Source organism: Cavia porcellus, unplaced genomic scaffold, assembly GCF_034190915.1.
Source record: "Cavia porcellus strain 051 isolate PalLab524CR breed Dunkin Hartley unplaced genomic scaffold, mCavPor4.1 scaffold_25, whole genome shotgun sequence".
In the NCBI taxonomy this organism is placed as follows: Eukaryota; Metazoa; Chordata; class Mammalia; order Rodentia; family Caviidae; genus Cavia; species Cavia porcellus.
Genome location: NW_026947508.1, coordinates 41,451,741 through 41,473,423, shown reverse-complemented (window position 1 = coordinate 41,473,423; position 21,683 = coordinate 41,451,741). Strand labels below are relative to the sequence as shown.

Here is a 21,683-nt window from a genome sequence, read left to right as displayed (position 1 = left end):
GCTTGGTGTTTGGCACCTCCTGCCTGCCCTGCCACGAGCTGTTTCTCCTCTACAATGATCCTCCCGTCATGCTACTACCCTGTCTTGTAGCAAGTTGGCTATGGACTGAGAATTTCTACAAACTATGAGCTAAAATAAATCTTTCCTCTAAAAAAAGAAAAGAAAAGGCAAAGCAAAGCTGGACATGGAGGTATACAACTCTAATCTCAGTATTCCAGAGGCTTGCCATCTGGGCTACCTAACGAGTTTAAGTCCAGCTCTATCTCAAATAACATAAATAAATAAAATGATAAAGATTGTCATTTACACACTTACTGAAATCCATGTACTATGCTAAACACAAAACATTACCTCATTTAACCTTTATAACAACCCAGTAAAGTAGCATTATTACCATCAACTTACAAATAAAGATACAGAATCAAAGAGCAATATAGCTGCTGATGCTACATTGAGACCCAAATCATTAACTGCCTTCAAAGTCTACATGTTTTCTAACACTATGTTATTATACTATAAGAAAGTCAGGGATATGGCTCAGTGGCATAGCACCTACCTGGCAAGCATGAGGTCCTGAATTCGATTTCTAGTTCAAAAAAAAGTTGGTCCTGATATTCTATCCTGATTTTTTTTAAATAAGGTTTTTTGTTTTTGTGTTTTTTTTGGTACCAGGGATTGAACTTCAGACCTCGTGCTTGCCATGCAAGCACTTAAGTCACTGAGTCAAGTCCCCAGCCCCTGATATTCTATTTCTTAAAAAAAATTTTTTCCCCCTGAAAGCCAGTGCCTTCACACTGAGCTATAGACCCAGCCTGTTTTTATTTTTTGTTTTTAAATTTTGAGATAGTATCTCATTAAGTTGCCCAGGTTGGGTTTAAACTTGTAATCTTCCTGGCTCAGCCTTCCAGAATGAAGGTATTATAGGCATGTGCTACCAAAAGTGACCTGCTGAGCTGCACCTCCAAATTCTTGGTTTAAGAAATAACCAAGGGGGGGCTGGGGATTTAGCTCAGTGGCATAAGTACCTGCCTTGCAAGCAGGCGGTCGTGAGTTCAATCCCCAGTACTGATAAAAAGAAAAAAAGGAAAAAAAATAAAAAAAAGAACCAAGGGAACTGAACTCAAGACCTCGCACTTGCCAAGCAGGTGCTGTGCCACTGAGCTATACCCTCAGCCCCTTTTTAAACATTTTGAATTTTAAAAAATACACACAAGTTTAATTTAAAATTACACTTTAAATATTCATTTGTTTTTCTCAACCTTACAGGCTCCTTGGTTCCACTATGAAGTTCTATGAAAACCAGATAAAGAAAGGCACTGATTAAATGTAATTCCTTGGTACTCTCATATACCAAACATAGATTTTTACAAAGAGGCACACACACTTTTAATAACTAGGTCTTTTGCCTTTTGTATTACATACTCTCTAACACTTATGTTTTGAGACACAAATCTGTTTTGTGGTTTACATGACCACCTCTCCACAGAGCTCATTTTATATAATGGAAACTAAGATTTGCTCGCTTGCCACTTGAGGAGAAAACTGGCACTTGAACCAGGTGGTCTTTAACACCCCATGACTTTATTATTCCTCACTGGGCATCTGAGGTAATTCTTAAGAGACCCAGGTGGAGATACAGACTTCTGCCTTCAAATCACTATGGGCTTAAAATAACAGAACGTGCTGGTAGACATTTAAGAGAAGGGAAGGGAAGGGAGGGAAAGAGAAAGGCAGAAAACAAGGTAGGAGAGGGAGAAAGACAGACACTTGCGGGGCATGGTGGGACATGCATAATTCCAGCTACGAAGGAGGCTGAGACATAAGAATCACACGTTCAAGGCCAGCCTGGGCAACTTAGCAAGACCCTAATGTCAAAAATAAAACTTAAAAAGAGGTTGGGAATGGAGCTCAGAGCTTCCTAGATTCAGCCCCAGTACTGAAGGAAGGAAGGAGAAAGGCAGGAGAGGGGAAGGAGGAGGAAGAGGGAGAGGCTGGGACTCCAAATTGAGGTTTTGTTGGATGCTGGGATGGAGAAGAGATCAAGAAATATAACCACACATCAAGAGCCAGATATATTTGACCTACCTTGATTCAGCCAGTTTCTGACTACTCCTGCTTTATTTGATTCATTCTTGCCTTCTTTTGTATCTGAAATATTGTCATTTTCCCTTTCTACTTGCCTTGAACAATAGTCATTAAAGGAGTAACTACAAGAGGAAAAAAATCCACTATTTAGAAAGCTAAATTAGCCATTCATTCCCAATTGTACAATCAAAACATCTATTGGGATTTCTCTATACTCCAAGAAAGCAGAAATTTGTGTTATCTAAACTACACATAATTATAAAGGTAAATCCTGTGAGTTAAATTAAACATAATACTTTTTAATGCAAACATCAATAATTAACACGTTCTGAGCTAAGCTCTCACCTGTGAGCTGTGGGGAGCTCAGGCTGGGGAGAGAAGAACAGCTGCCGCACCCGACCGCAACAGTGAGCAACCAGCTCGCTGGAGGAGCTGTACTGTTCAGCGTTGCAAGCCTGAAGCTGACCAGCTGTTTAGAGGACAAGAACAGGCAAATGGGAACTACTGTGGATTTCCTACAGTATTATCACAGTTTTGATTTGCTTTATTCTCTTGAAAATTAAATAAAAATAATAATATATTCTGGGGCTGAGGATTTAGCTCAGTGGCACAAGTGCCTACCTGGCAAGCGTGAGGTCATGAGTTGGATCCCAGGTACCAAAGAAACAAAACAAAAACAACAACAAAAAATATATTCTGGAAACTCCAAGTAGAAAGAGGGCCAGGAAGCTGCCTTGTGTGTAGCAGGGATATAATCCTAATGGTAATGAAACTGATTAAAAGGTACTCTGGAGAAGACTGATGGAACCAGGAATGGAACGCATGTTTATGAGATCTAGACCCTCAAAGTGGAAGTTTCTAAAAGTACAAACAACTGGTATTTTATTCTTTACCAAGTAATATTTCATTACTTATAATCACCACGCAGAATGCAAACAAACAGCAAACAGTATGTCAGTCACATCCGTTCTCTATTCTCTATTTGGAGAACTCACATTCTCCAAATGCTGTTACCACATGTTTATTAGTCTGTTAAAAATGTTCTTGACTTGTCAGGTTAAGGCAACTAAAATGTTAGCACAAATTCACTTTCCTATGGCAAATAGGCTAGAAGTATTAGCTGTAAGGTAACAATTGGCGGGGTAATTAGGTCAACATGACACAAAGAGTAAAAACTTATCGTGTCCCCACCCCCTCTCTTACCTTGTGAGTTCTCTGAAATGCTCTGAATTTCCATTCAGAAAGTAAACTGTTGAAATACTGTACCACTATATGACTTTGGGAGGTCTTCAGTGACTACAGTCCTCTTTCATTAACATCTTAACTGGAACATTTTGTTTAACCAGTAACTGTCAATAAAACTTTAACCCAAAGAACATAAATAAAATAGATTTCAAAAGGAATAAGGACAAGGGAAAGAAGCAACGTTAAAGAGTAGTCTGAGTTAGGACAGACTTAGGTAGAGACACCTACTTCTGACTGGAGTACAAAACTTACATATCTTACATATACATATTTTCTAGAGAAACCTCTTTCACTCATATACACATCATTCAAAATAATTTCTTTAAAAAAAAGAGCGACTGACAGGAAAACTCACATTTAGATAAGTTAAAAAAGCCCAAATCCTGAGTGAGTGCTAAAGTGTGGGTACCCAGAAGACTCCTCACCCCTAAATGTTAACTGGACCCTTGGATTTAACTGGGGTGTGCAGTCACATCACAAGAACAACAAAGAACTCAAACCAGAGTCTCATGCAAATTCAGGACACCTGAAAGATGGTACCTTCAGTAGCTAAACTAGGAAAAATTCTACCACGCAGAGAAAACAGCAAAAATTCCTAACCATGAGCTTTCACTGATTAAAGAAAGTCTGAAGGATATATTTTACAAGAAAAAAGATCAGAGAAGAAAATCTGAGGCTAAAACACAAACAGTGAGTAAAGAAAATGGCATGTATACATGGGCGGTACTCTAAACAAACATTAAGGTGTGCTGTTTGGGAGAAGAGTAAAGATATTGTTAGGCTTTAAATACGTGCTTAAAAAGGCAGTGTCGGTAAACAGCAACCCAAAACCCACTTATTTATCACGAAGTGCAAACACTGCAATTAAACCTAAATACTAAGGTTTTAGTTTAGAAAAAACAACTCATATTTGGCCCACAGCGGCAAGCGTGCCATAGGTTCCCCACCACTGGTCTAGGATAACCATTAAGATAAAAGGAATACCCCTATGCAGCTTCCAAAGTATGTCGGACGGAATCTCAGGGGAAAATCAAAAGAAGAAAAGGAGGAGCAAGCTGATGACACTAATAATAACATAACACATGTATGGGACTTAGCATGTGCCAGGAGTTGCTCTAGCATTTTTTACATATTAGCTCATAAAGCTTGCCATACCATGAGGGGGTGGATACTATGTATTATTCCCATTTTACGGATAAGGAAAATGAAAAACAATGACTTTGTTAAGGTCATACACATAGTATGCAATAGACTGAAGTGCAATCACGGCAGTCTGACTGAACTCTGCACTCCCTGTGATGCCTCTCTAATAGACAGAGTACATGGGTAAGACACTGCTGCCATGTACTTGTGTCCTTTTAGTTTCTTTTTTTGGAGGGGGGGTATCGATCTGATGACTAAGAACCACTACCAAAAAGTAGGCAGTTACACGACTCAGGACATTTCCTTCACTATTTTTAGGTAAGGAAATAAGCTATACTCACATGGCATGTATTAAGTACTAAACACACTTCCAACATTGTGCCAGATACTCTGTCATATCTGGTTCTCTTGCTTAATATTCATAATACTTTGTTAAGTAAGTTAATATCCCCAATTTTCAGTGGAGTTAAAAACTTAACTCACCAAGAACCAGGAGCCCAAGATGACTAGCTTCAAAAACTATGTAAGCATCAATTTATGCCAAGATATTATACTCAGCACTAAAGATACAGTAGTAGATTTTAAAATTCAGGAGTTTTATCCTTGTGAAGTTTACAATGAAAGAGTCAATTAATTATAAAGATAAACTATGAATAGGTAAATGTTATAAAGGACAACAGGATTATAAAGTAAAAAAGTTAGGAAGTAGAATGAGGACATTAAGAATTTTGACCTCGGGGCTGAGGATTTAGCTCAGCGGCATAAGCGCCTGCCTTGCAAGGAGGCAGTTGTGAGTTCGATACCTGGTACCAATAAAAAACGAAAAAGACAAAAAAAAAAAAAAAGAATTTTGACCTCATCTTACAATGTCAGGTTAAGTTTCACTGAAGAAATGACATTTAAACCCAGAGTTCCCAAACTATGCCCAAGTGCCCTACAAGTACTGCAAAAATTGTGCCCAAGATTTAAATTTTCAAAGGAAACAGCAATTCTGTTAGCTATCATCTGAACTACCACCTCAAAGTAACTCAGTTTAAATTTTAGATCATAACACATTCTTCCTGATGATATTGTATCTTTGTAAGATGGATTTTTTGGTAAGAAGCCTGTATCATAAAAATAAGCACCAGCTAGTTGCAGTGGCACATGTCTGTCATCCCTGCTGCTCATGAGGCTGTGGCAGGATACAAATCTCAGCAACTTAGCAAGACTCTATCTCAAAATGAAAAAAGCACTGAGGATGTAGCTGAGGCTGAAAGCCCCAGGTTCAGTTCTAGGACATTCTTCCCTGAAAAAATACCAAAGTACTGTATCACCTGACCATGAACATGTAAGAGGAAATGATGATACTGTCCTTAAGGTATGAGAAATTGAACAATGCCTAACAGTCATGTACACCCTAGCTATAAGTACTTAAGAATTAAATAATCCCAGCATGTGGTGGCACACGCACTTGGGAGGCTGAGGCAAGAGGTCTGCTGTTGAGTTGGAGACCAACCTGGACTATAAAATGAGTTCAAGGCAGTCCTGAATTACATAGACTCTATCTCAAAAAAAAAAACTAAATAGAATTAAGGTGTATCTTAGTGGTAAAGCACATGCCTGGTACGCACAAGACAATGAGTTTGATTTCCAGCATAGGCAGAAAGAAGGCAGCCGTGCTGGTGTACACCTAAAATCTGGGCACTCTAGAGACGTAGGCAGGAAAATTGCTGTTTGAGACTAGTCTGGGCTACACATCAGTTAACCCAGCCTGGGTTTCTTGACCCTGTCTCAATATTGCATTCTCCCTTGGAAGAGCAAAACTAGAGAAAGAACTCTTCTAAAATAATTCAAGATTAACCTTTTATCTGCAGCTTTCTCAACTTTTATCACAAAATCTTTCAAGGTATGTATCTGTTTCCACTCCCATTGAAAGCTTATAGGTCACACCATCCACAGATGCAGCACACACTTTGCTCCCAGGAGGTGGCTTATTTTTTTGTTTGTTTTTTGAGACAGGGTCTCACTATGTGATTCAGAATAGCTTCTGAACTCACAGCTATCCTCCGGCCTCAGCCTCCCAAGTATAAAAGCGTGCTTTACATGTTCAGCCCCTGGAAGTTTTGTTCATTTGTTTGAGACTCACTTTACTCATAGGCTCTTTTCAGCACTGAAGCTGCCACTTGCTCTATGGGAGGATAATGGCGTTAAGTTCTCTGTACACCCCGTATCTCCAAGATGTGTTCGGCCCATTGTTCTTCACCAAGTGATTCCATCCAAATCAGCTCCTTTAGCAAGCCTTCCCTGACCCACTGGGCTGAAATTCCTTATCTAAATGATACACATGGCATTTTTCTACCATAGAACTTATCATAGTATCTATAGTTGCCACTGATTAACATCCTTATCTTTCTACTATAAACTTTTCGCAGCATAGCATATTCTTAGTCATTTTGGCCTATAAGCCCACCACTAGGAAGGCTGAGGCAGGAGGATCCCAGGGAATTTGAGGCCAGCCTGGGTTCCACAGTGAGACCATCCTCATCTTAAAAAAAAAAAAAAAAAAAAAAACCTGGGTGTGATAGCCAACACCTGTAATTCCAGCACTCTGGGAAGGTGAGACAGGAAATTACAAATTCAAACCCATCTTAAGCAACTCAGTGATTTATTGAGACCCTGTTTCCAAAAATAAAAAAGTCTGGCTAGGGATACTGCCCAATGCAAAAACCCTGGGTGCAATCCATAGTACCATAGTACTATAATAATAAAAAAAAAGGTAAGGTAACATTAATACCTAACATAATGTGTGATGTTAAGTGTCAACATGATTGCATTACAAAACAGTCATAAGGCTAGTAACACATCCTATTTCCAGGTAGGTACACGAGTATCTCACAGAAGAGACTGCCATATGAATCAGTAGACTGAGTAAAGATCAGCTTTCACCACAGGTTGGCATCAACCAAATTCACTGAGAATTGTTAGGACAAAGTAATAGGGAAACAACATCCACCTTCTGCTCTCAAACACCAGAACTGAAAATTCTCTGGCCTTCCCACTTCCTTGGTTCTCTACCTTGCATATGGATATACTAAGATTTCTTGACCTTCATAATTATATGAGTGTATCCTCAAAATAAATCCCCTTTTATTATCTAGATCTGTATCTATCTCTTAATATTTTTGTTACCCTCAAGAATCCTAATACATTTTTCAGAAGTAACTGGATGATTACCAGTTAAAATAAAAAATGTACATAATCTCTGCTCCAGCAACCCATTTTTAGGAACTTTACATACAAAATAAAAGCATCCATGTACAGTCATACCTTGGTACTTGACTACTTTAAAACTTTTTGGATTTGGTACTTGGTGCATTTGGTGTAGAAACTTTGTGTAGGACTTGTCATTTGTTTGGTAGTAGTCAGGAAACTAGAACTTGATGTTGTCATTGCCTCATGACTTGCTACCCTTTCCAGCTAAAATTGTTTGTTTGGTACTTGTCACCTTTGGTAGTCAACATACCTTCCTCAACCAATTAATGGTCTATTTCAAGGTACCACTGCACAAAGTTACATTTACAAGTGTTAGACAGACACTAGCAGGCAGCAGGACCAATGGGGTTCAAAATAGCATGCTTTGCCAGCTACAGAGAAAAAAAGAAATAATGACCTCAATATTTAATAGTTAATTAGGTCTCACATCCAAATTGATTTCACAGAGTACAGTGACATTCCCAGAACAAGGCACACAGCATACTTGGTTCCCATAGCCTAAAGTCCAAGGATATGAGAAAGAGAAACCTTCTTTAAAGTCCAACCTACACTAGAATAAGATCTGATTTAATTAGTACTTTTTTCCTTAATTATAAATTTCTTACATGAATAAGACCACTGAGGGAACACTGCCCATCTGAAAAAAAAAAAAAACAAGTTAGACAACTTGCAATTCCAAAGTAACTTCTGAGAATAATGTCAGTAAGCATCATAATTATCATAGTTCTCTGAGCCCCAGGACTAACTGGCATATATAAAAAGATGTCCAACTCGTGTTGAATGCAATATATGGCAATACCCACCTTCTCTGAAGGAGGGCATCCCTCTATGTCAGCTTTACAATGAAGTGCTTATTCTGCAAGGCCACCTGTGTATCTTGAATTGTGTATCCTGTGTATCTTGAATGTATCTGAATTCTTTCATTGAAACATAAAGAAGGTAAGATAGAATGTGAGCAGATAGCCTCAAAGCATCTGGACTCAGCTTCCCAGTGATATAGGGAAATTTATTGAAGTGCTATTTATAATAGCAAAATAACCTCCCCAAACTGTCTTAAATATCCATCAAAAGCAATTAGCAACCCTGGATTTACCATCATGCCATGGTAATATCCACAATATTCAGCAGAAATAAATAAAAATAAATTAAATTTACAAGTAAAGATCTGAGAGATCCATGATATATTTAGAAAAATAATTCCTTGTAGTGGTAAAAGAATTTGTTTATGAGAATATTAAGAACTAATTTTTTTTAAAAAAAGAAAAAGGAAAGTAAAAGACTATCTAGAGCTGGGCATAGTGGCACACACTAGCAATCCCAGAACCTGGGAAGCTGAAGTAGAGGACTGCGATAGGTTTGAGGTCAGTCTAGGCTACAAAGTGAGTTCAACTCCAGCCTGAACTACATAGCATGACCCTGTCTCAAAAATGAAGGAAAAAAAAAAACTGAGAAGGAGATGAGGCAAGTAATTAATACTGGGGAGCTCAGGATTAGAATAACTTTTCCCAAAAGTTGTATATTACTTTTTTCCAGTCATTTGTATTATTTTTGTAACTCAAAATGGAAAGGAGAAAATGAAAGTTTTCAAAAAGAAAAACAGTATATAGAGTACTCTCTCCTCCTCCAAGTTCATAACATAAAAATCCCATATTATAAGCACTCGATAGAACTGTGAGGCTTCACAAGAGTGGAGGAGCTGTGGACCATCTACTTTACAGATAAACATCCAATAGCTTTTTCACATCTTGTTTTTGAGTGCTAATCTGTTTTGAGAGACAATCTGCTCAACACACCATTAATTCACTGAGAGAAAACATAAGTGTTATATGAGAAGCCTGAGAAAGGCGGGCAGGTCTCATTCATACTTCTGGTCCAGAAATTGAGAGCTAACTGCTACTTGGATGCCCCCTAGGGACCAATTTTTAAAAAATTTATACACCTCCAGGATTATATTCATTTTTTTAATCAATATTCATGCAATGAAAACTTACTAATTACCTGAGACAGGCACAATGTTCAATAATGGATGTACAAAGATAAATAAAATCAAGTTTCTTATTTCTCTATGCTTAAAATCAGATACCAACCAAAACTTTTTCTAAGTATCCTAAGTAGGATTGTCAAACAAAGTATGAATTATCTGGTCTGAAGATGTAGCTCAGTGGTACAGCGTTTGCCTAACATGCATAAGGCCCTGAATTCAATGCCCAGTACCACCACCAAAATATGAGTTACCAAAGGTTTAGGAGGAAGTTCTGACACAGATAATCAGTATGCTTTCTGGCATAGATATCAGCTTAGCCATAATTTGTTTATGGAAGCAAACATGTTCACAAACTGTAAAAGACAAGGCTTAACTATTCCTTCCAACTAACACTTGCAAAACTGTAGTGGTTATTTTCAAAGATTAGGTTACAGTAATGTAATTTCTCCTAGGCCAAAACAATAAATACAAATACCTAATGCTTACTTTTAAACATTAATTCAAAAATACACATCCCAATTGTTTAAAAGAAATACATCATTTTACAATATTTCCACTCTCAATACATCATTCTAATAAAGTATTGGAGTGCTTCAGAAAAATAGCTTATTTTTAAAGCAAATTAGTATAGCTTTAGAATCAGAAAATAAGAGCTGGATGTGGTACATGCCTGTAATCTCAACAATCAGGAGGCTGAAGGATAAGGAGCACATAGAGTTCAAGGCCAGTCTCAACTACATGGGGAAACCATGTCTCAAAACAAAACAAATAAATAAAAATTTTAAAAAATTCTTAAAAGACCAGTTTTTTAAAACAGGATCTTGATACTATATGTAGTTAAGGCTCATCTTGAACTCACTATGAAGCCCAGGCTAGCTTCAAACTCACAGTAATCCTGCCTCAGCCTCTCCAGTGCTGAGGCAGGTTGCACCACACTATTAACAGCTAAAATAGGTATTTTTATTTTCTACTTTTTACAAAGGAACTAAGCAAAAAGTAACTTCTTTAGGGCCAGAGCAACAGTAATGACAAGAGTCAGAATTCGAACACACTTTCTTTAACTCTAAAGCCTTTACTCCTTCCCCTAGCATGCTCTTCATGTAAGTTATTCCATATATAAAACAAACAAAAAAAATGTAGGGGAAACGCCTGTCTGGCAAACACAAAGTCCTGAGTTCGACTCTTGATACCAAAAAAAAAAAAAAAAAAAAAGGAAGAAACTTTAAGTGGGGGAGCAGTGACACATTCCTGTGATCCCAGCGCTCAAGAGGCTGAGATAAGAGGCTGAAGCAAGAGGATCGCTTGGAGTTTAAGATCTACAAAGTGAGTTCAAGATCAGCTTGAACCATATAGTGAAACCCTTACCTCGAAAAAAGACCAAAATAAATAAACAAATAAATAAGCAAACAAAAACCATGAAATTATCTCCTCACTTGTCTTTTAAAACGGAAAAAATTTTTTTTAAATTAAAATGAGAAAGATAAAAAAAAGGGAGAAAGACGGTATGTACCTTGGAGGTGAACTGGTGAACTGGTGAAAATGATCACTAATTATAAATACAATAGTAAAATACATAATAACTCTTGGAACACATTCTACTTTTTTTGGATTCTCTTTCAAGGATAAAATATCGGTCAAGGACTGTTGAATGAACATAGGAGAGAAATAAAATCCCGAAGTGAATACTGGCCATAATCATGGCAAAGGACAAAATTATTTTAGTTCTAGTTCCAAGCCAACTCCCCCCACCAATTTCCTCTTTTCTTTTTCCCTGTACCATGGAGCTACATCCCCAGCCACTCATTTATTTAATTTTTTGAGTCAGTGTATCTCTCAATGGCTAACTCGTCCAGGCTGGGCTCAGACTTGTGATCCTCCTGGCTGTGCATACAACAGAGCTGGGATTACAGGTATACACCACTCCAGGGCAGCGACAAAATCTGTTAATCACCGTGTTTCTCAGTATTCTCTGGTTGTTTTAGACCACTGGCCGTCTCTCCAGTTTACAGGTGCCTTATTTTCCTAATCTTCCAAACTTTCCCCATTAAGCCTTCCTCACAGCAACACTGCGGCTAACCACGTATGGGTCAGCCTAGATGGAAAGCTGTTAGTACAACTAGTAAACTCACCACACCTTACAAAAAAATAAAAAGATTTAAAATTAAGAAGTGTTGGATACTGTCAACCTGGGTGCAGGGCTTTTTTTTTTTTTTTTTTCCTTTTGGAAGGGACATCATTGGCTCAGAGAGAGGAAGTGACTGGTCTAAGGACAAAGCGTGAGTTGGCAGCGGAGCCAAAGGTTGAAGCTGGGGTTTTAGGACACCAACCACTAGGCAGAGCCTTACGCACATCCGGCCTCGAGGCTTGTGTGGACCCGGCAGAGAGCTCTATGAAAGTCACGCCCTGCCCCTAGGGGAAGCTTTCCAAGGTACACTTGGGTCAGCCGTGGGCCGGGAGTTTAGGCTGTGCGGGGAGATAAAACCAGTGTCTCAAGCAGCTGTACACGACGTCAAGCCGAAATCTGGACGCCTCTGTCATGACCCTCCACGCCACTGGCTGCACTGATCTCCGCGCGCGGGACCCCGAGGCTGGCGTCCCAAGCCCGTCTCCCAGCCCTTCGTTGCATCTAGTCCCCAGAACGATTCGAAGAGGTGTCGAAGTAACAAAGCAACCCTTAGTGGTCCCCTGCGGAGGTGGCCGCGGGCTCCGCGCCCCGAGACGCAGTGCGCCGTCGCCCCTCGGCCTCTGCCACGGGCGGCGCGGTGGACGCCGGGACACGTAGTCCGCGGCCGGGTTGGGGGCGCGGACCGACCGCGCCCCGACCAGCTTAGCAGCCCATCGCCGCCCGGCCTCACCTCCACGATTCGGGCGCATTGGGTCCCCTTGCCGGCACCAGGACCGCCGAGGACGAACACGACCAGCGGCTTCATGAGGCGAGAAACACAGAGAAGCGTCTGACAGGTCAGCAGCGGGGAACTCGGGCCCAGGACTTGCAGCAGCTGGCGGCAGCAGCGGCTAAGCATACACCGCGTCTCTGACAGCGGCGGGGAAAGGGGCGGGCCGAGCGGGCGCCGGGCCCCGCCGCCTAGCAGCCCGCGACGGCCGCGGCCGGAAGGGGCGGGGCCCCCGCCGCGCGTGTACGCTAGCGCCTGCTTCCGCTTAAGCTCTTCAGGCCGGATCCGTTCCCTTCCCGTTTCCGCGCCATCCTTGGGGGCCGCAGCCCTTGACGTTGGGCTAGGAACGCTTAGTCCAGAGCCACCGTAGATCCAGAGCAGGGCCGGAGGCTGGCATGCGACAGCCGGCAGCGCCAGGGCCTTTGTCTCTGCTCGCTGGATTTTACGTTTGAGGAGGTGACGGTCCTAACTAATAGGCTTAAGCCAAGAAAAGGCCAGGAGCATATGATTTGGTTAAGGTAGTCATAAAGGCCTTTTCAAAGGCTTAATGTCCAACATGTAAGGCTAGAAAACAGCCAGATCAGGAAAAGATTGCGCGGAGTAACCACCAAGGGAGGAAAGCGTGGAAGGCCAGTGAGACCAGGGACGTGACAAGGGGGAGGAGGAGGATGAAGAGCCCAGGAGTTGGGCTGATGGCAGGTCAGTCAGTCTTTCTGGTTCTAGAAAGGCTGTAGAAAGGATCATATTCTAACTGTAGTGGAAAGCACTTAATTGTTAAGTCCATTTTCCTGCCCCCTCTATTATGGTAGTAAATTGTAAAGAAGAAAAAAATCCAAGAACTGAGAGCTTTGGTGGACACAAACCTTTTAATGTTGGAGAAAGGAAGAAGAACCTGATTAGGAGCCAGAGGCCTTCAGGGGAAAAACAGGAAAGTGGCGCCCCACTAAAAGGAAGACAGATTTGGAGTGGGGTTGTGGTGTAGTGCTGAACAACGTATTAAAGACAGATAAACGGCTTTGTCAACAAACTGACACTGATCTTGGCCAAAGCAGATCACATATTGTTTTAATTTGAAATTTATTGAAAGAGGTGTGGAAAGGAGATGAGTAATGAAAACAATAGAATGAGTCAAGGCAAATGTATTAGGAATAGGACAGGAGCCGTGCTGTACAACATGGTAGCAATTTTTCTCTCTCAAGCAGTGCTATAACAGAATTTGTATCTGAATTCCTAGGAATGATTTAATAGTAAAGGAGAGTCAGCTTCTTGAAAAGAGAAAGCAGATGTGTTTTAAAGCATATATGGAGGGGCTTAGACAACCACAAATGTCTTTTTTTTTGGCTAGTCTTAAACTCACCATGTAGCCCAGGCTGGCCTTGAACTTGGAGCAATCCTTTTGCCTCAGCCTCCCAAATCCTGAAATTACAGGCATGGCTTTACAGAAAGATTTTAAAGAGGAAAATGTTTATTTGTAATAGCCGCAGGAAGATTTGAAGGTTGTTGAAAGTAGGAAGATAATGACAAGAGCCCTATCTCATAAATTTATTTTCTCAGTAAAAAGGCAGCATCAAATGAGGATAAGAAGAGAAGGAACATGATTATTGAAGAAAGAAGGTATGAAATTGATTACTTCTGAGCAGAAAGTTCACTTTCTCAAGAAAGTTAATCATAAAACTTCCAGTTAATGTTAAGAGCCCACATGAGATTATATATTTAAGATAACTGAATTTAGCCAGGCATCATGGCTTATTCTTGGATTTCCAACACTCTTAGAGTGAGGCAAAAGGATTGTAACTTCAAGCCCAGCCTGAGCAACTTGGCAACTTAGGCGAACATCAAACAAGCAACTTGGCAACTCAATAGGTGAACATCAAACAAGCAAACAGCAATAGAATAAAATAATTGAAGATGTTTGCCTATTCAGATGCAGAGAGAGAAGGTAGGTTTGGTTCATTAACATGGGTTTTTCTGGCAAGTACAACAGAGAGAGGGCCAAGACAGTTGAGGGTATTTGCAAGAGAATTTTGTTTTGTTTTTTGAGATAAGATCTCACTGTATCGCAGGCTGGTCTAGAATTCTCAATCCTGTTTGTAATACCAGCTTCCTTTGTGCTGGTATTACAGGTGCAGTTCACTCTGCCCATTAAGAATGTTTATGATGATATGTATGGAATCAAAATTACAGGAAAGCAAGACATGACATATGTGGCTGATGACAGGAATGGCAGAGAAAAGGACCCAGGTGTGACTGGAGCATGGTTGCAGTAGGGTATTGAGCAAGTGCCTGGCAGTATAGATGCTAGTGGGCTAAATGTGAGCTATTTAAAATTGAAATTTCAGAGGTCGTGAGTTACGATGCCCAGGTTCAGGATAAGCCCAGGTGCGGTGAGACTGTAAGAATGGAAGATGAAGAATGTATGCCTGGTTAGACTGAGGGGCTAGGATGTTAAGTGTATCCTCCAAGTAGAAGTTAAGTCACATATTATTGCAGGGAAGAGGGACTCTGAGATTGGGACTAAGTTGTTAAGAGCAGAGTGACTAGGAGGTTAGTAAATGATAGCAAACAGGAGAAGACAGCAGTCTAGGCTTGTATCTGTTCTCTCTCTCTCCTTTAATGACTATTCCTTTCCTCTTCCTTCACACTGCATTGCCTGGCCTCCTTTTCATCTCTGTGCTCTTCTTCCTAGTCTGTTTTTTTTTCTTCTTCTTCTTCTTCTTCTTCTTCTTCCTCTTCCTTCTCATCTTTCTCCTCCTTTCCCTCTCCTCCTCCTCCTCCACCTTTCTTCCTCCATTTCTATTCCCATTTGTAATATCCTCTTCCCCATCTACTTCTCTTTTTCTGTCTTCCTTTCCCTTTTAATTCTGCTTATCTTTTTGCTGTTTCTTTCAGTTCTTAACCTCCTTCTTTTCCATAATACCTCCTTGTTTCCAAGCATGGAAGGAAGAATGGGATATTGCAGATTATCACAGCTGAAGAAGTTTTATTAATAATTTACTATTAATAATCCTTTAGTCCTTTATTTGTTGAGCCTTATCATAGCTATAGTCTCACTGAGGTAGTGATGTAGTTATTGTTAGGTAAACTTTTTTTTTTAAGACAAGGTTTTGCTGTGTCATTCAGGCTGGCCTTGGACTCAAAGTAGTTCTCCTGCCTCAGCCTCCCAAGTGCTGGAATTACAGGCATGTGCCACCACATTCAACAGTAACCTCATTTTGCTGATGAAACCTAAAGCCAAAAGTTGTCCAAGGACATAAAGCTAGTAAGAAAAGGACCTAGAATTCAGATCTAAGTCCATGTCTCATATTTGCCGTAGAGCTAGGTATCTCCTCATGTAAACAGCAGAGCACACTGGATTAAAAAGAATACCGTGTACAGTATGAACTCTTCATGTTACCAATAAAAACAAAGAGATTACCTTGCTCAAGATATTGCCACACTTTAGTACACATATCAAGGCTAAGCGGAGGAGATAAATGTTCAGGAAGCTTCTAACCAAGAATAGGAAGACCTACATTTAAGTCTGTATTGATACTGATAATTTACATTGACTGTAGGAAATATCTATGAATCTTTGAACTTGTGTTGTTTCTATTTTTTTCCTGTTTAATCTTGGAAATAGGGAGATAGGTAAAATAAAGTCTGTAGTATAAGGGGCCTACTATGTTTACATTTTTTATTAGAAAAGGGATAGCCAGTTGCTCCTGAGCCTTATGAAGTTACATCACCGGTACTTAGCCCAGAGATTTGCCAACTTTTTATGTAAAGAATCAATATTTCAGATTGTGTGATGCACACTGTTGCTGTGGTAGCTACTTCAACTTTGCCATTGGAAACCCTGCTGCAGACAGTATATTAAATAAAGATGGTTATGTTTCAATAAATTTTTAATCTGACACTACAATTTTTAATTTCATGTAATTTGCACCTGTCCTAAAATAGTATTTTTAAAAATCCACTTAAAAATGTGAAAAAAGTATAACTCATATATATGATACAGCTCAGCTGTACAGTGCTTGCCTGGCAAGCACAAAGTTGTAAGTTCAATTCCTGGCACCAAGATAACTTTTTAAAAAATAATAAAGACATGAAAGGCTGGGCATGGTGGTGCACACCTGTAATCCCTGCACTCTCGAGGCAGAATCAGAGTCAGGAAGACTGCCTTGAGTTCAGGTACATCCTGGGCTATGTAGAAAGTTCAAGGCCAGTCTGAATGTCATAGTAAGACCCTATCTCAACAAAAATGTGAAAACACTTCATAGCTGGCAGGCTATAGTTTGCTGCTCATTTCTAAACTAGCAAAATCCAAGAGCAACGCAAGACTTTAAACCCTTCAGCTGCTGGAGAAAAGAGCTAGAACATATATAACTGAGAACAAGGGCAACAGTTGTATAAGAAAGGGGTGGCAGGAGTGTAAAAAAGGTCACATGAAAGCAAATGTGTCTTCCTTTATGCATATTCTTTTATGTGACTTTTATATATTTCCTCTAGCAATTGGAGCTGAGAGATCTTATGGATTTGGAATCTGTAGGAAAGGGTCTAGGAAGCTATTGGCATGCAATTTGGAAAGTCTTAGGCCAGAGGCAAAGACAGTTTTTGTTGCTTCCATGATACACAGCCAGGACTAACGTGCTACTTATGCGTTTAGACCCAAAACTTCTTTGTCTAAGTACATAACAGCAAAATACAGTGATTTTTCTGGTTTCCCCACATAACTCTGACCATAATAAGTTACTACTTCATGTTTTGTACCTTGCTGATCTCCTGCTAAGCAACTAAGGAAAATATCAGTGTAGAGAGATCAAAAATATGGAAACTCAGATACTCATCTTTGCTAAGGGTTTCCCAGGGAGTCATGTCCAGGAAGGATGAGAATGAGCACTGGAAGGCTGAGGAAAAGAATACTTTATTTCTAGTTGGCTCTTTGATCCTGTTATGGTTATCTTGTGTTTTGTGACAAACTATCCCTCTCAATTTAATAGGTTCCAACAACATGAAACATTTATTTTGTTGATGACCTACAGTTTGGGCTGGGCCCCGTGGGGACAGCTCATTTTTTCCCCAGATTGCATCAACTAGGTCCTGGAGGATCTATTTCCAAGATGCTCATTCACACGACTGGCAATTTTGTGCTGCTCAGCCAGAACCACGGATACATCACAGGCAGTTTGGTTTCTTCTTAATGTGTGGTGGCTAGGTTCTAAAAATAAACAAAAGGTGAGGAATGGAAATTCTCCATTTTTAAAACCTGGGCCCACAAGCTGCAGCAGCAATATTTCTGTCATTTTTCATTCAACCAGGTATAGAACCCGGACTCAGAGAAGGTACATAGGCCCTACTTCTTAGAGTAGTATCTACAGTCAATTTGGTTTGGTTTGGTTTTTTGAGACAGGGTCATGTTGGCCTTGAACTCACTATTTAGCTGAGGCTGCCCTCAAACTCATGGAGATCCTCCTGCCTCAGCCTACTAACTGCTGGAACTACAGGCGTGTACCACCACACTTGGATGCTGCCATATTTTAAAGCTAGTACAAGTTCCAGAACCCTTGAGTGGAACCTTAGCATTAGTAAGCTGGGCTGAGTCACATGGAGCTTAGAGAACTCTGCTGCTTAGAGAACTCTCATCTGATACAAAAAGACTTTGACCTTTCTTCCCTCAACTACCTCCCAGCCAGATACAGAAGAACACCGAAGAAGGGAAATAAACCAGAGGTCAAAATCCCCAAGCAGCTTTCCTTTTCTCCTGTAATACTGGACTTTCAATCCAGGGTGTGTTGTGAGTGGTAGGTAAGTGTTCCATCACTGAGCTACATCCCCAACCATTACCCTTTTTGAGAGATGATCTCACTATGTTACCCAGGCTGTACATGAACATGTCATCTTCCTGTCTCAGCCTTCCACGTAGCTGAGATTACGGTACCCACCACCAAGCTCACTGATTCTCTGGTAGCTGAGCCAAGTCTGGCTTTCAATAGCATTTGACTTGCTTTATCATACCACTCATGTGGAGTCAAGCCACAGAAGCCAGGATGCATAAAAGATGCCATGCAGCCAGACACATTGACACAAAGGAAAGATAAAACCATGCTATACAGGAACCTATTACTTTTCTGCTTATTCATGATGAGAGGTCTACCTCTTGGCACCTTAGTCTTTTATTTTTTTAGCACCTTAGTCTTAATCTGTTTTGAAATAATCCCTTTTGTTTTAGCCACGTATCTATTTGTCTCAGCTACCAGAGAATCAGTGAGCTCCACTTAAATGTCTGTAACTAAATGTACAATAATAATGATGCCTCAATAAGTATATACACACTGAATAAATGGATCTCACCCATTGGAGGGCAATTTCCTTCCTAAACCCATAAAATGAATAGGTTACGTTGATGAATATCTATTGAATATCCCTATATGCCATGCACCTCATTTATTTTTTGGATGATATACTTTCAAAATATCAAAATGACCAGAAGATCTGTAGAGGTTTCTGTGCCAGGATTTTTTGTGCCACACATCATCTAATGCTGATCATGAGGAAGCCTAGGACACCCCCCCAAAAAAACCCACCTCTAGAGGGTACTAGAGGTGTTTAGAGAAATAGCTACCACTATAAACCAACTTATTTGTAAGTATTTCAGTATTTTAACCCTCAGTACAGTCTTACCAGTTGTGTGTTGGCTGAACATTAATATTACCTTATGAAATCCTCTTATTGCTGTAAAGTTAGTATTATCATTTTATAGATGAAGATATAAAGGCTAGTAGTAATACTTTCCTGGATTCTCCAAACTTTTGGGGTCTCCATTGTAACTTCAGCTTTACACTCACTGCTTCACAATCAAGAATGATTCAAAATGTTCTGAGTTTGCCCAAAAAGAAAGCTACAGTGAAGTTGCAACCTGCAAAGATCTAACAGAAGAGAAATTGGTCACTGAAAAGAGTCAAGCATTTTTTAGCAAGAAAAAGCCAAATATTTCAGAAGAAGACAACAGAAAACATGGCATGAGGATATCACAAGAACCAACAGGACTCCAGCCTTTGCAGCCAGAGAGTTGCAAAGGTGCAAGACTTTGCTTTGAGAAGGGAGCCCCAGAGCACCACGTTCCAGAATGGCAGAAATCTAGGGAAGTTTTTCCTCCAGGTTTGGTCCAGAGGCACTCCACCCTTATAGTTAAGAGAGAAGGAAGCCTGGCTACTGCTCCAGTTAGTGTCAAACCTTGGCATCCTCCATGTGATACTAATTTTAGGTACATGCAAAATATAAAAGTGTGGGATCAGGAAGGCTTCCATGCAGATTTCAGAAAATGGCCTGAGACAGCAGCCAGTGTGCCCTTGAGAGGGGAGTATGTGAAGCTCTGAGTATGAAGCTGAAGGTGCAGAGAAGTTTGGAGAATCTAGGAATGCGGATTGTCTGAGGAAAACCATTTGAGGAGGGAGCAGAGCAAGTCCAAAAGAGAAGCCATGGGAGCTACAAACACTTGCAGTGCCATAGGGACAGAGCTACCCAAGCACTTTGCCATTCACATGTGCCACAGGTTCCTTGGATGTTCACATGGACTTAATGTTTGCCCTGCTGGATTTTGACTTGATTTAGTCCCATTTCTTTGTATCTCATTTGTAACTTTTGGAATGAAAATGCCTATCTGGTACTGTTGAATGCTGGAAGTGTGTAATTTTCTTTTCATTTGTACAGGGGCCCACAGCTAAGAGTTTTGACTTACATCTCAGAATAGACTTGGTTCTTGGACTTCTCAGCAATGCTGAACTGTTAGGATTTTGGCAACTCTTGGAGATAAGACTAAATGTCTTTGTATAAAGGACATGCATGAGTCATTGGAAGGCCAGGGATGGAATTTTGTGGTTTGTGTCTAGATATACCCCCAAAGCCACATGCAAGTCATAGGGTTTTTACCCAGGTGGATAAATCAGGAGTTTGTGATTGATTCATGGTTTGGTGTTGGGATTAAGAGTGGATGATTGCTGGATCAATCACTGATTGAACTGGCACTGCCCTAATCCTGGTAGGCTGGATACAATATGAGAGAAAGAGGCTTGTCTCCCTCTTTCCTGTTGCATTGCACTGCCATGAACTGTTGCCCCTTTGCCATGTATCACTGTGCCTTGGAACCAGTCAATTATGTCCTGAAACTACTACAAACTGTGAGCTAAATAAATTTTTCCCTAGTTAACTTGGGTATTGAGTATTTGATCTCAGCAATGAAAAAAGTAAGACATCAAGTATGGTGGCACAGGCCTGTAATCCTAGGACTTGGGAGACAAAGGCAGGTGAGTCACTAGTACTTCAAGATCAGTGTGAGCTACCATGGTGAGTGCAAGGCCAGCCTGAACTCCATACTGAGACTCTGTCTCAAAAACCTCACCCAAAACAAAAAAGCTACCTTTTAGAAATAATCTATTCCCATATTGCCACCCTTCTTGAGCTAGCTATGTTCTACCCATTTTTCAGGATTCGTCTGTGTTTCCTCCTCTAGGAATTTTCTTTGAATTCTGAAGTCAAGGTTAGGTACACCTCCTTTGTGCTTTACCCTCCCCCACTGAATCCCTTATTCTCATGGAACATTATGTGGTATTGGCTATCTCTACACTAGATTATGAGTTCCTTGTAGGGATTGTTTGATTACTCTTTATACAGCATTCAACCAAATACATGATGATGTATTATTATAGCATTATTTACTCTCTTAAGTATATAGGCTACATACCATATTTAGGCCTTCATAACCATGTGCTATATTGTGAACTTTTCTGCAACAATGCTTAGCCCATTGTATAAATTGATGCTTAGTGGAGTTTCTAAAATGACGGTTCCTTATACTCACATTTGCCTGGTTATTGCTGTAAGATTTTATCAAAGATTCTGAGAGCATTAATTAAAGGAAATGTAATCTTTAAAAATCCGATGTGTCATATCAGGTACTATGTTTAACCTCCTGAGAGTGACTGTCAGGTGAGCTTAGTGAGTTCCATACTGTAGAACTACAGGCCGACCCGTGAAGGGAGCTCTTTCAGGATTTTTGCTCATAAAGCTATGCAAGTTTAGGTTGGTTGGTATACTTACAA

At 40.3% G+C, this 21,683-nt stretch overlaps 2 protein-coding genes across 2 annotated transcripts in view; one reads left to right on the top strand and one right to left on the bottom strand.

Annotated features, from left to right (window-relative positions):
- The window catches only part of Cmpk1 (cytidine/uridine monophosphate kinase 1), a 40,392-nt gene extending 27,559 nt beyond the window's left edge, over positions 1 to 12,833 (bottom strand). The window contains exon 1 of the mRNA XM_003461471.5: positions 12,568 to 12,833. Coding sequence (XP_003461519.1) covers positions 12,568 to 12,735 — 168 coding nt within the window. The 5' untranslated portion in view covers positions 12,736 to 12,833. The remainder of the gene's footprint in view (positions 1 to 12,567) is intronic.
- Positions 12,834 to 12,958: 125 nt separating this feature from the next.
- The window catches only part of Stil (STIL centriolar assembly protein), a 71,960-nt gene continuing 63,235 nt past the window's right edge, over positions 12,959 to 21,683 (top strand). The window contains exon 1 of the mRNA XM_063236428.1: positions 12,959 to 18,390. The gene's annotated coding sequence lies outside the window, so the exon portion shown is untranslated. The remainder of the gene's footprint in view (positions 18,391 to 21,683) is intronic.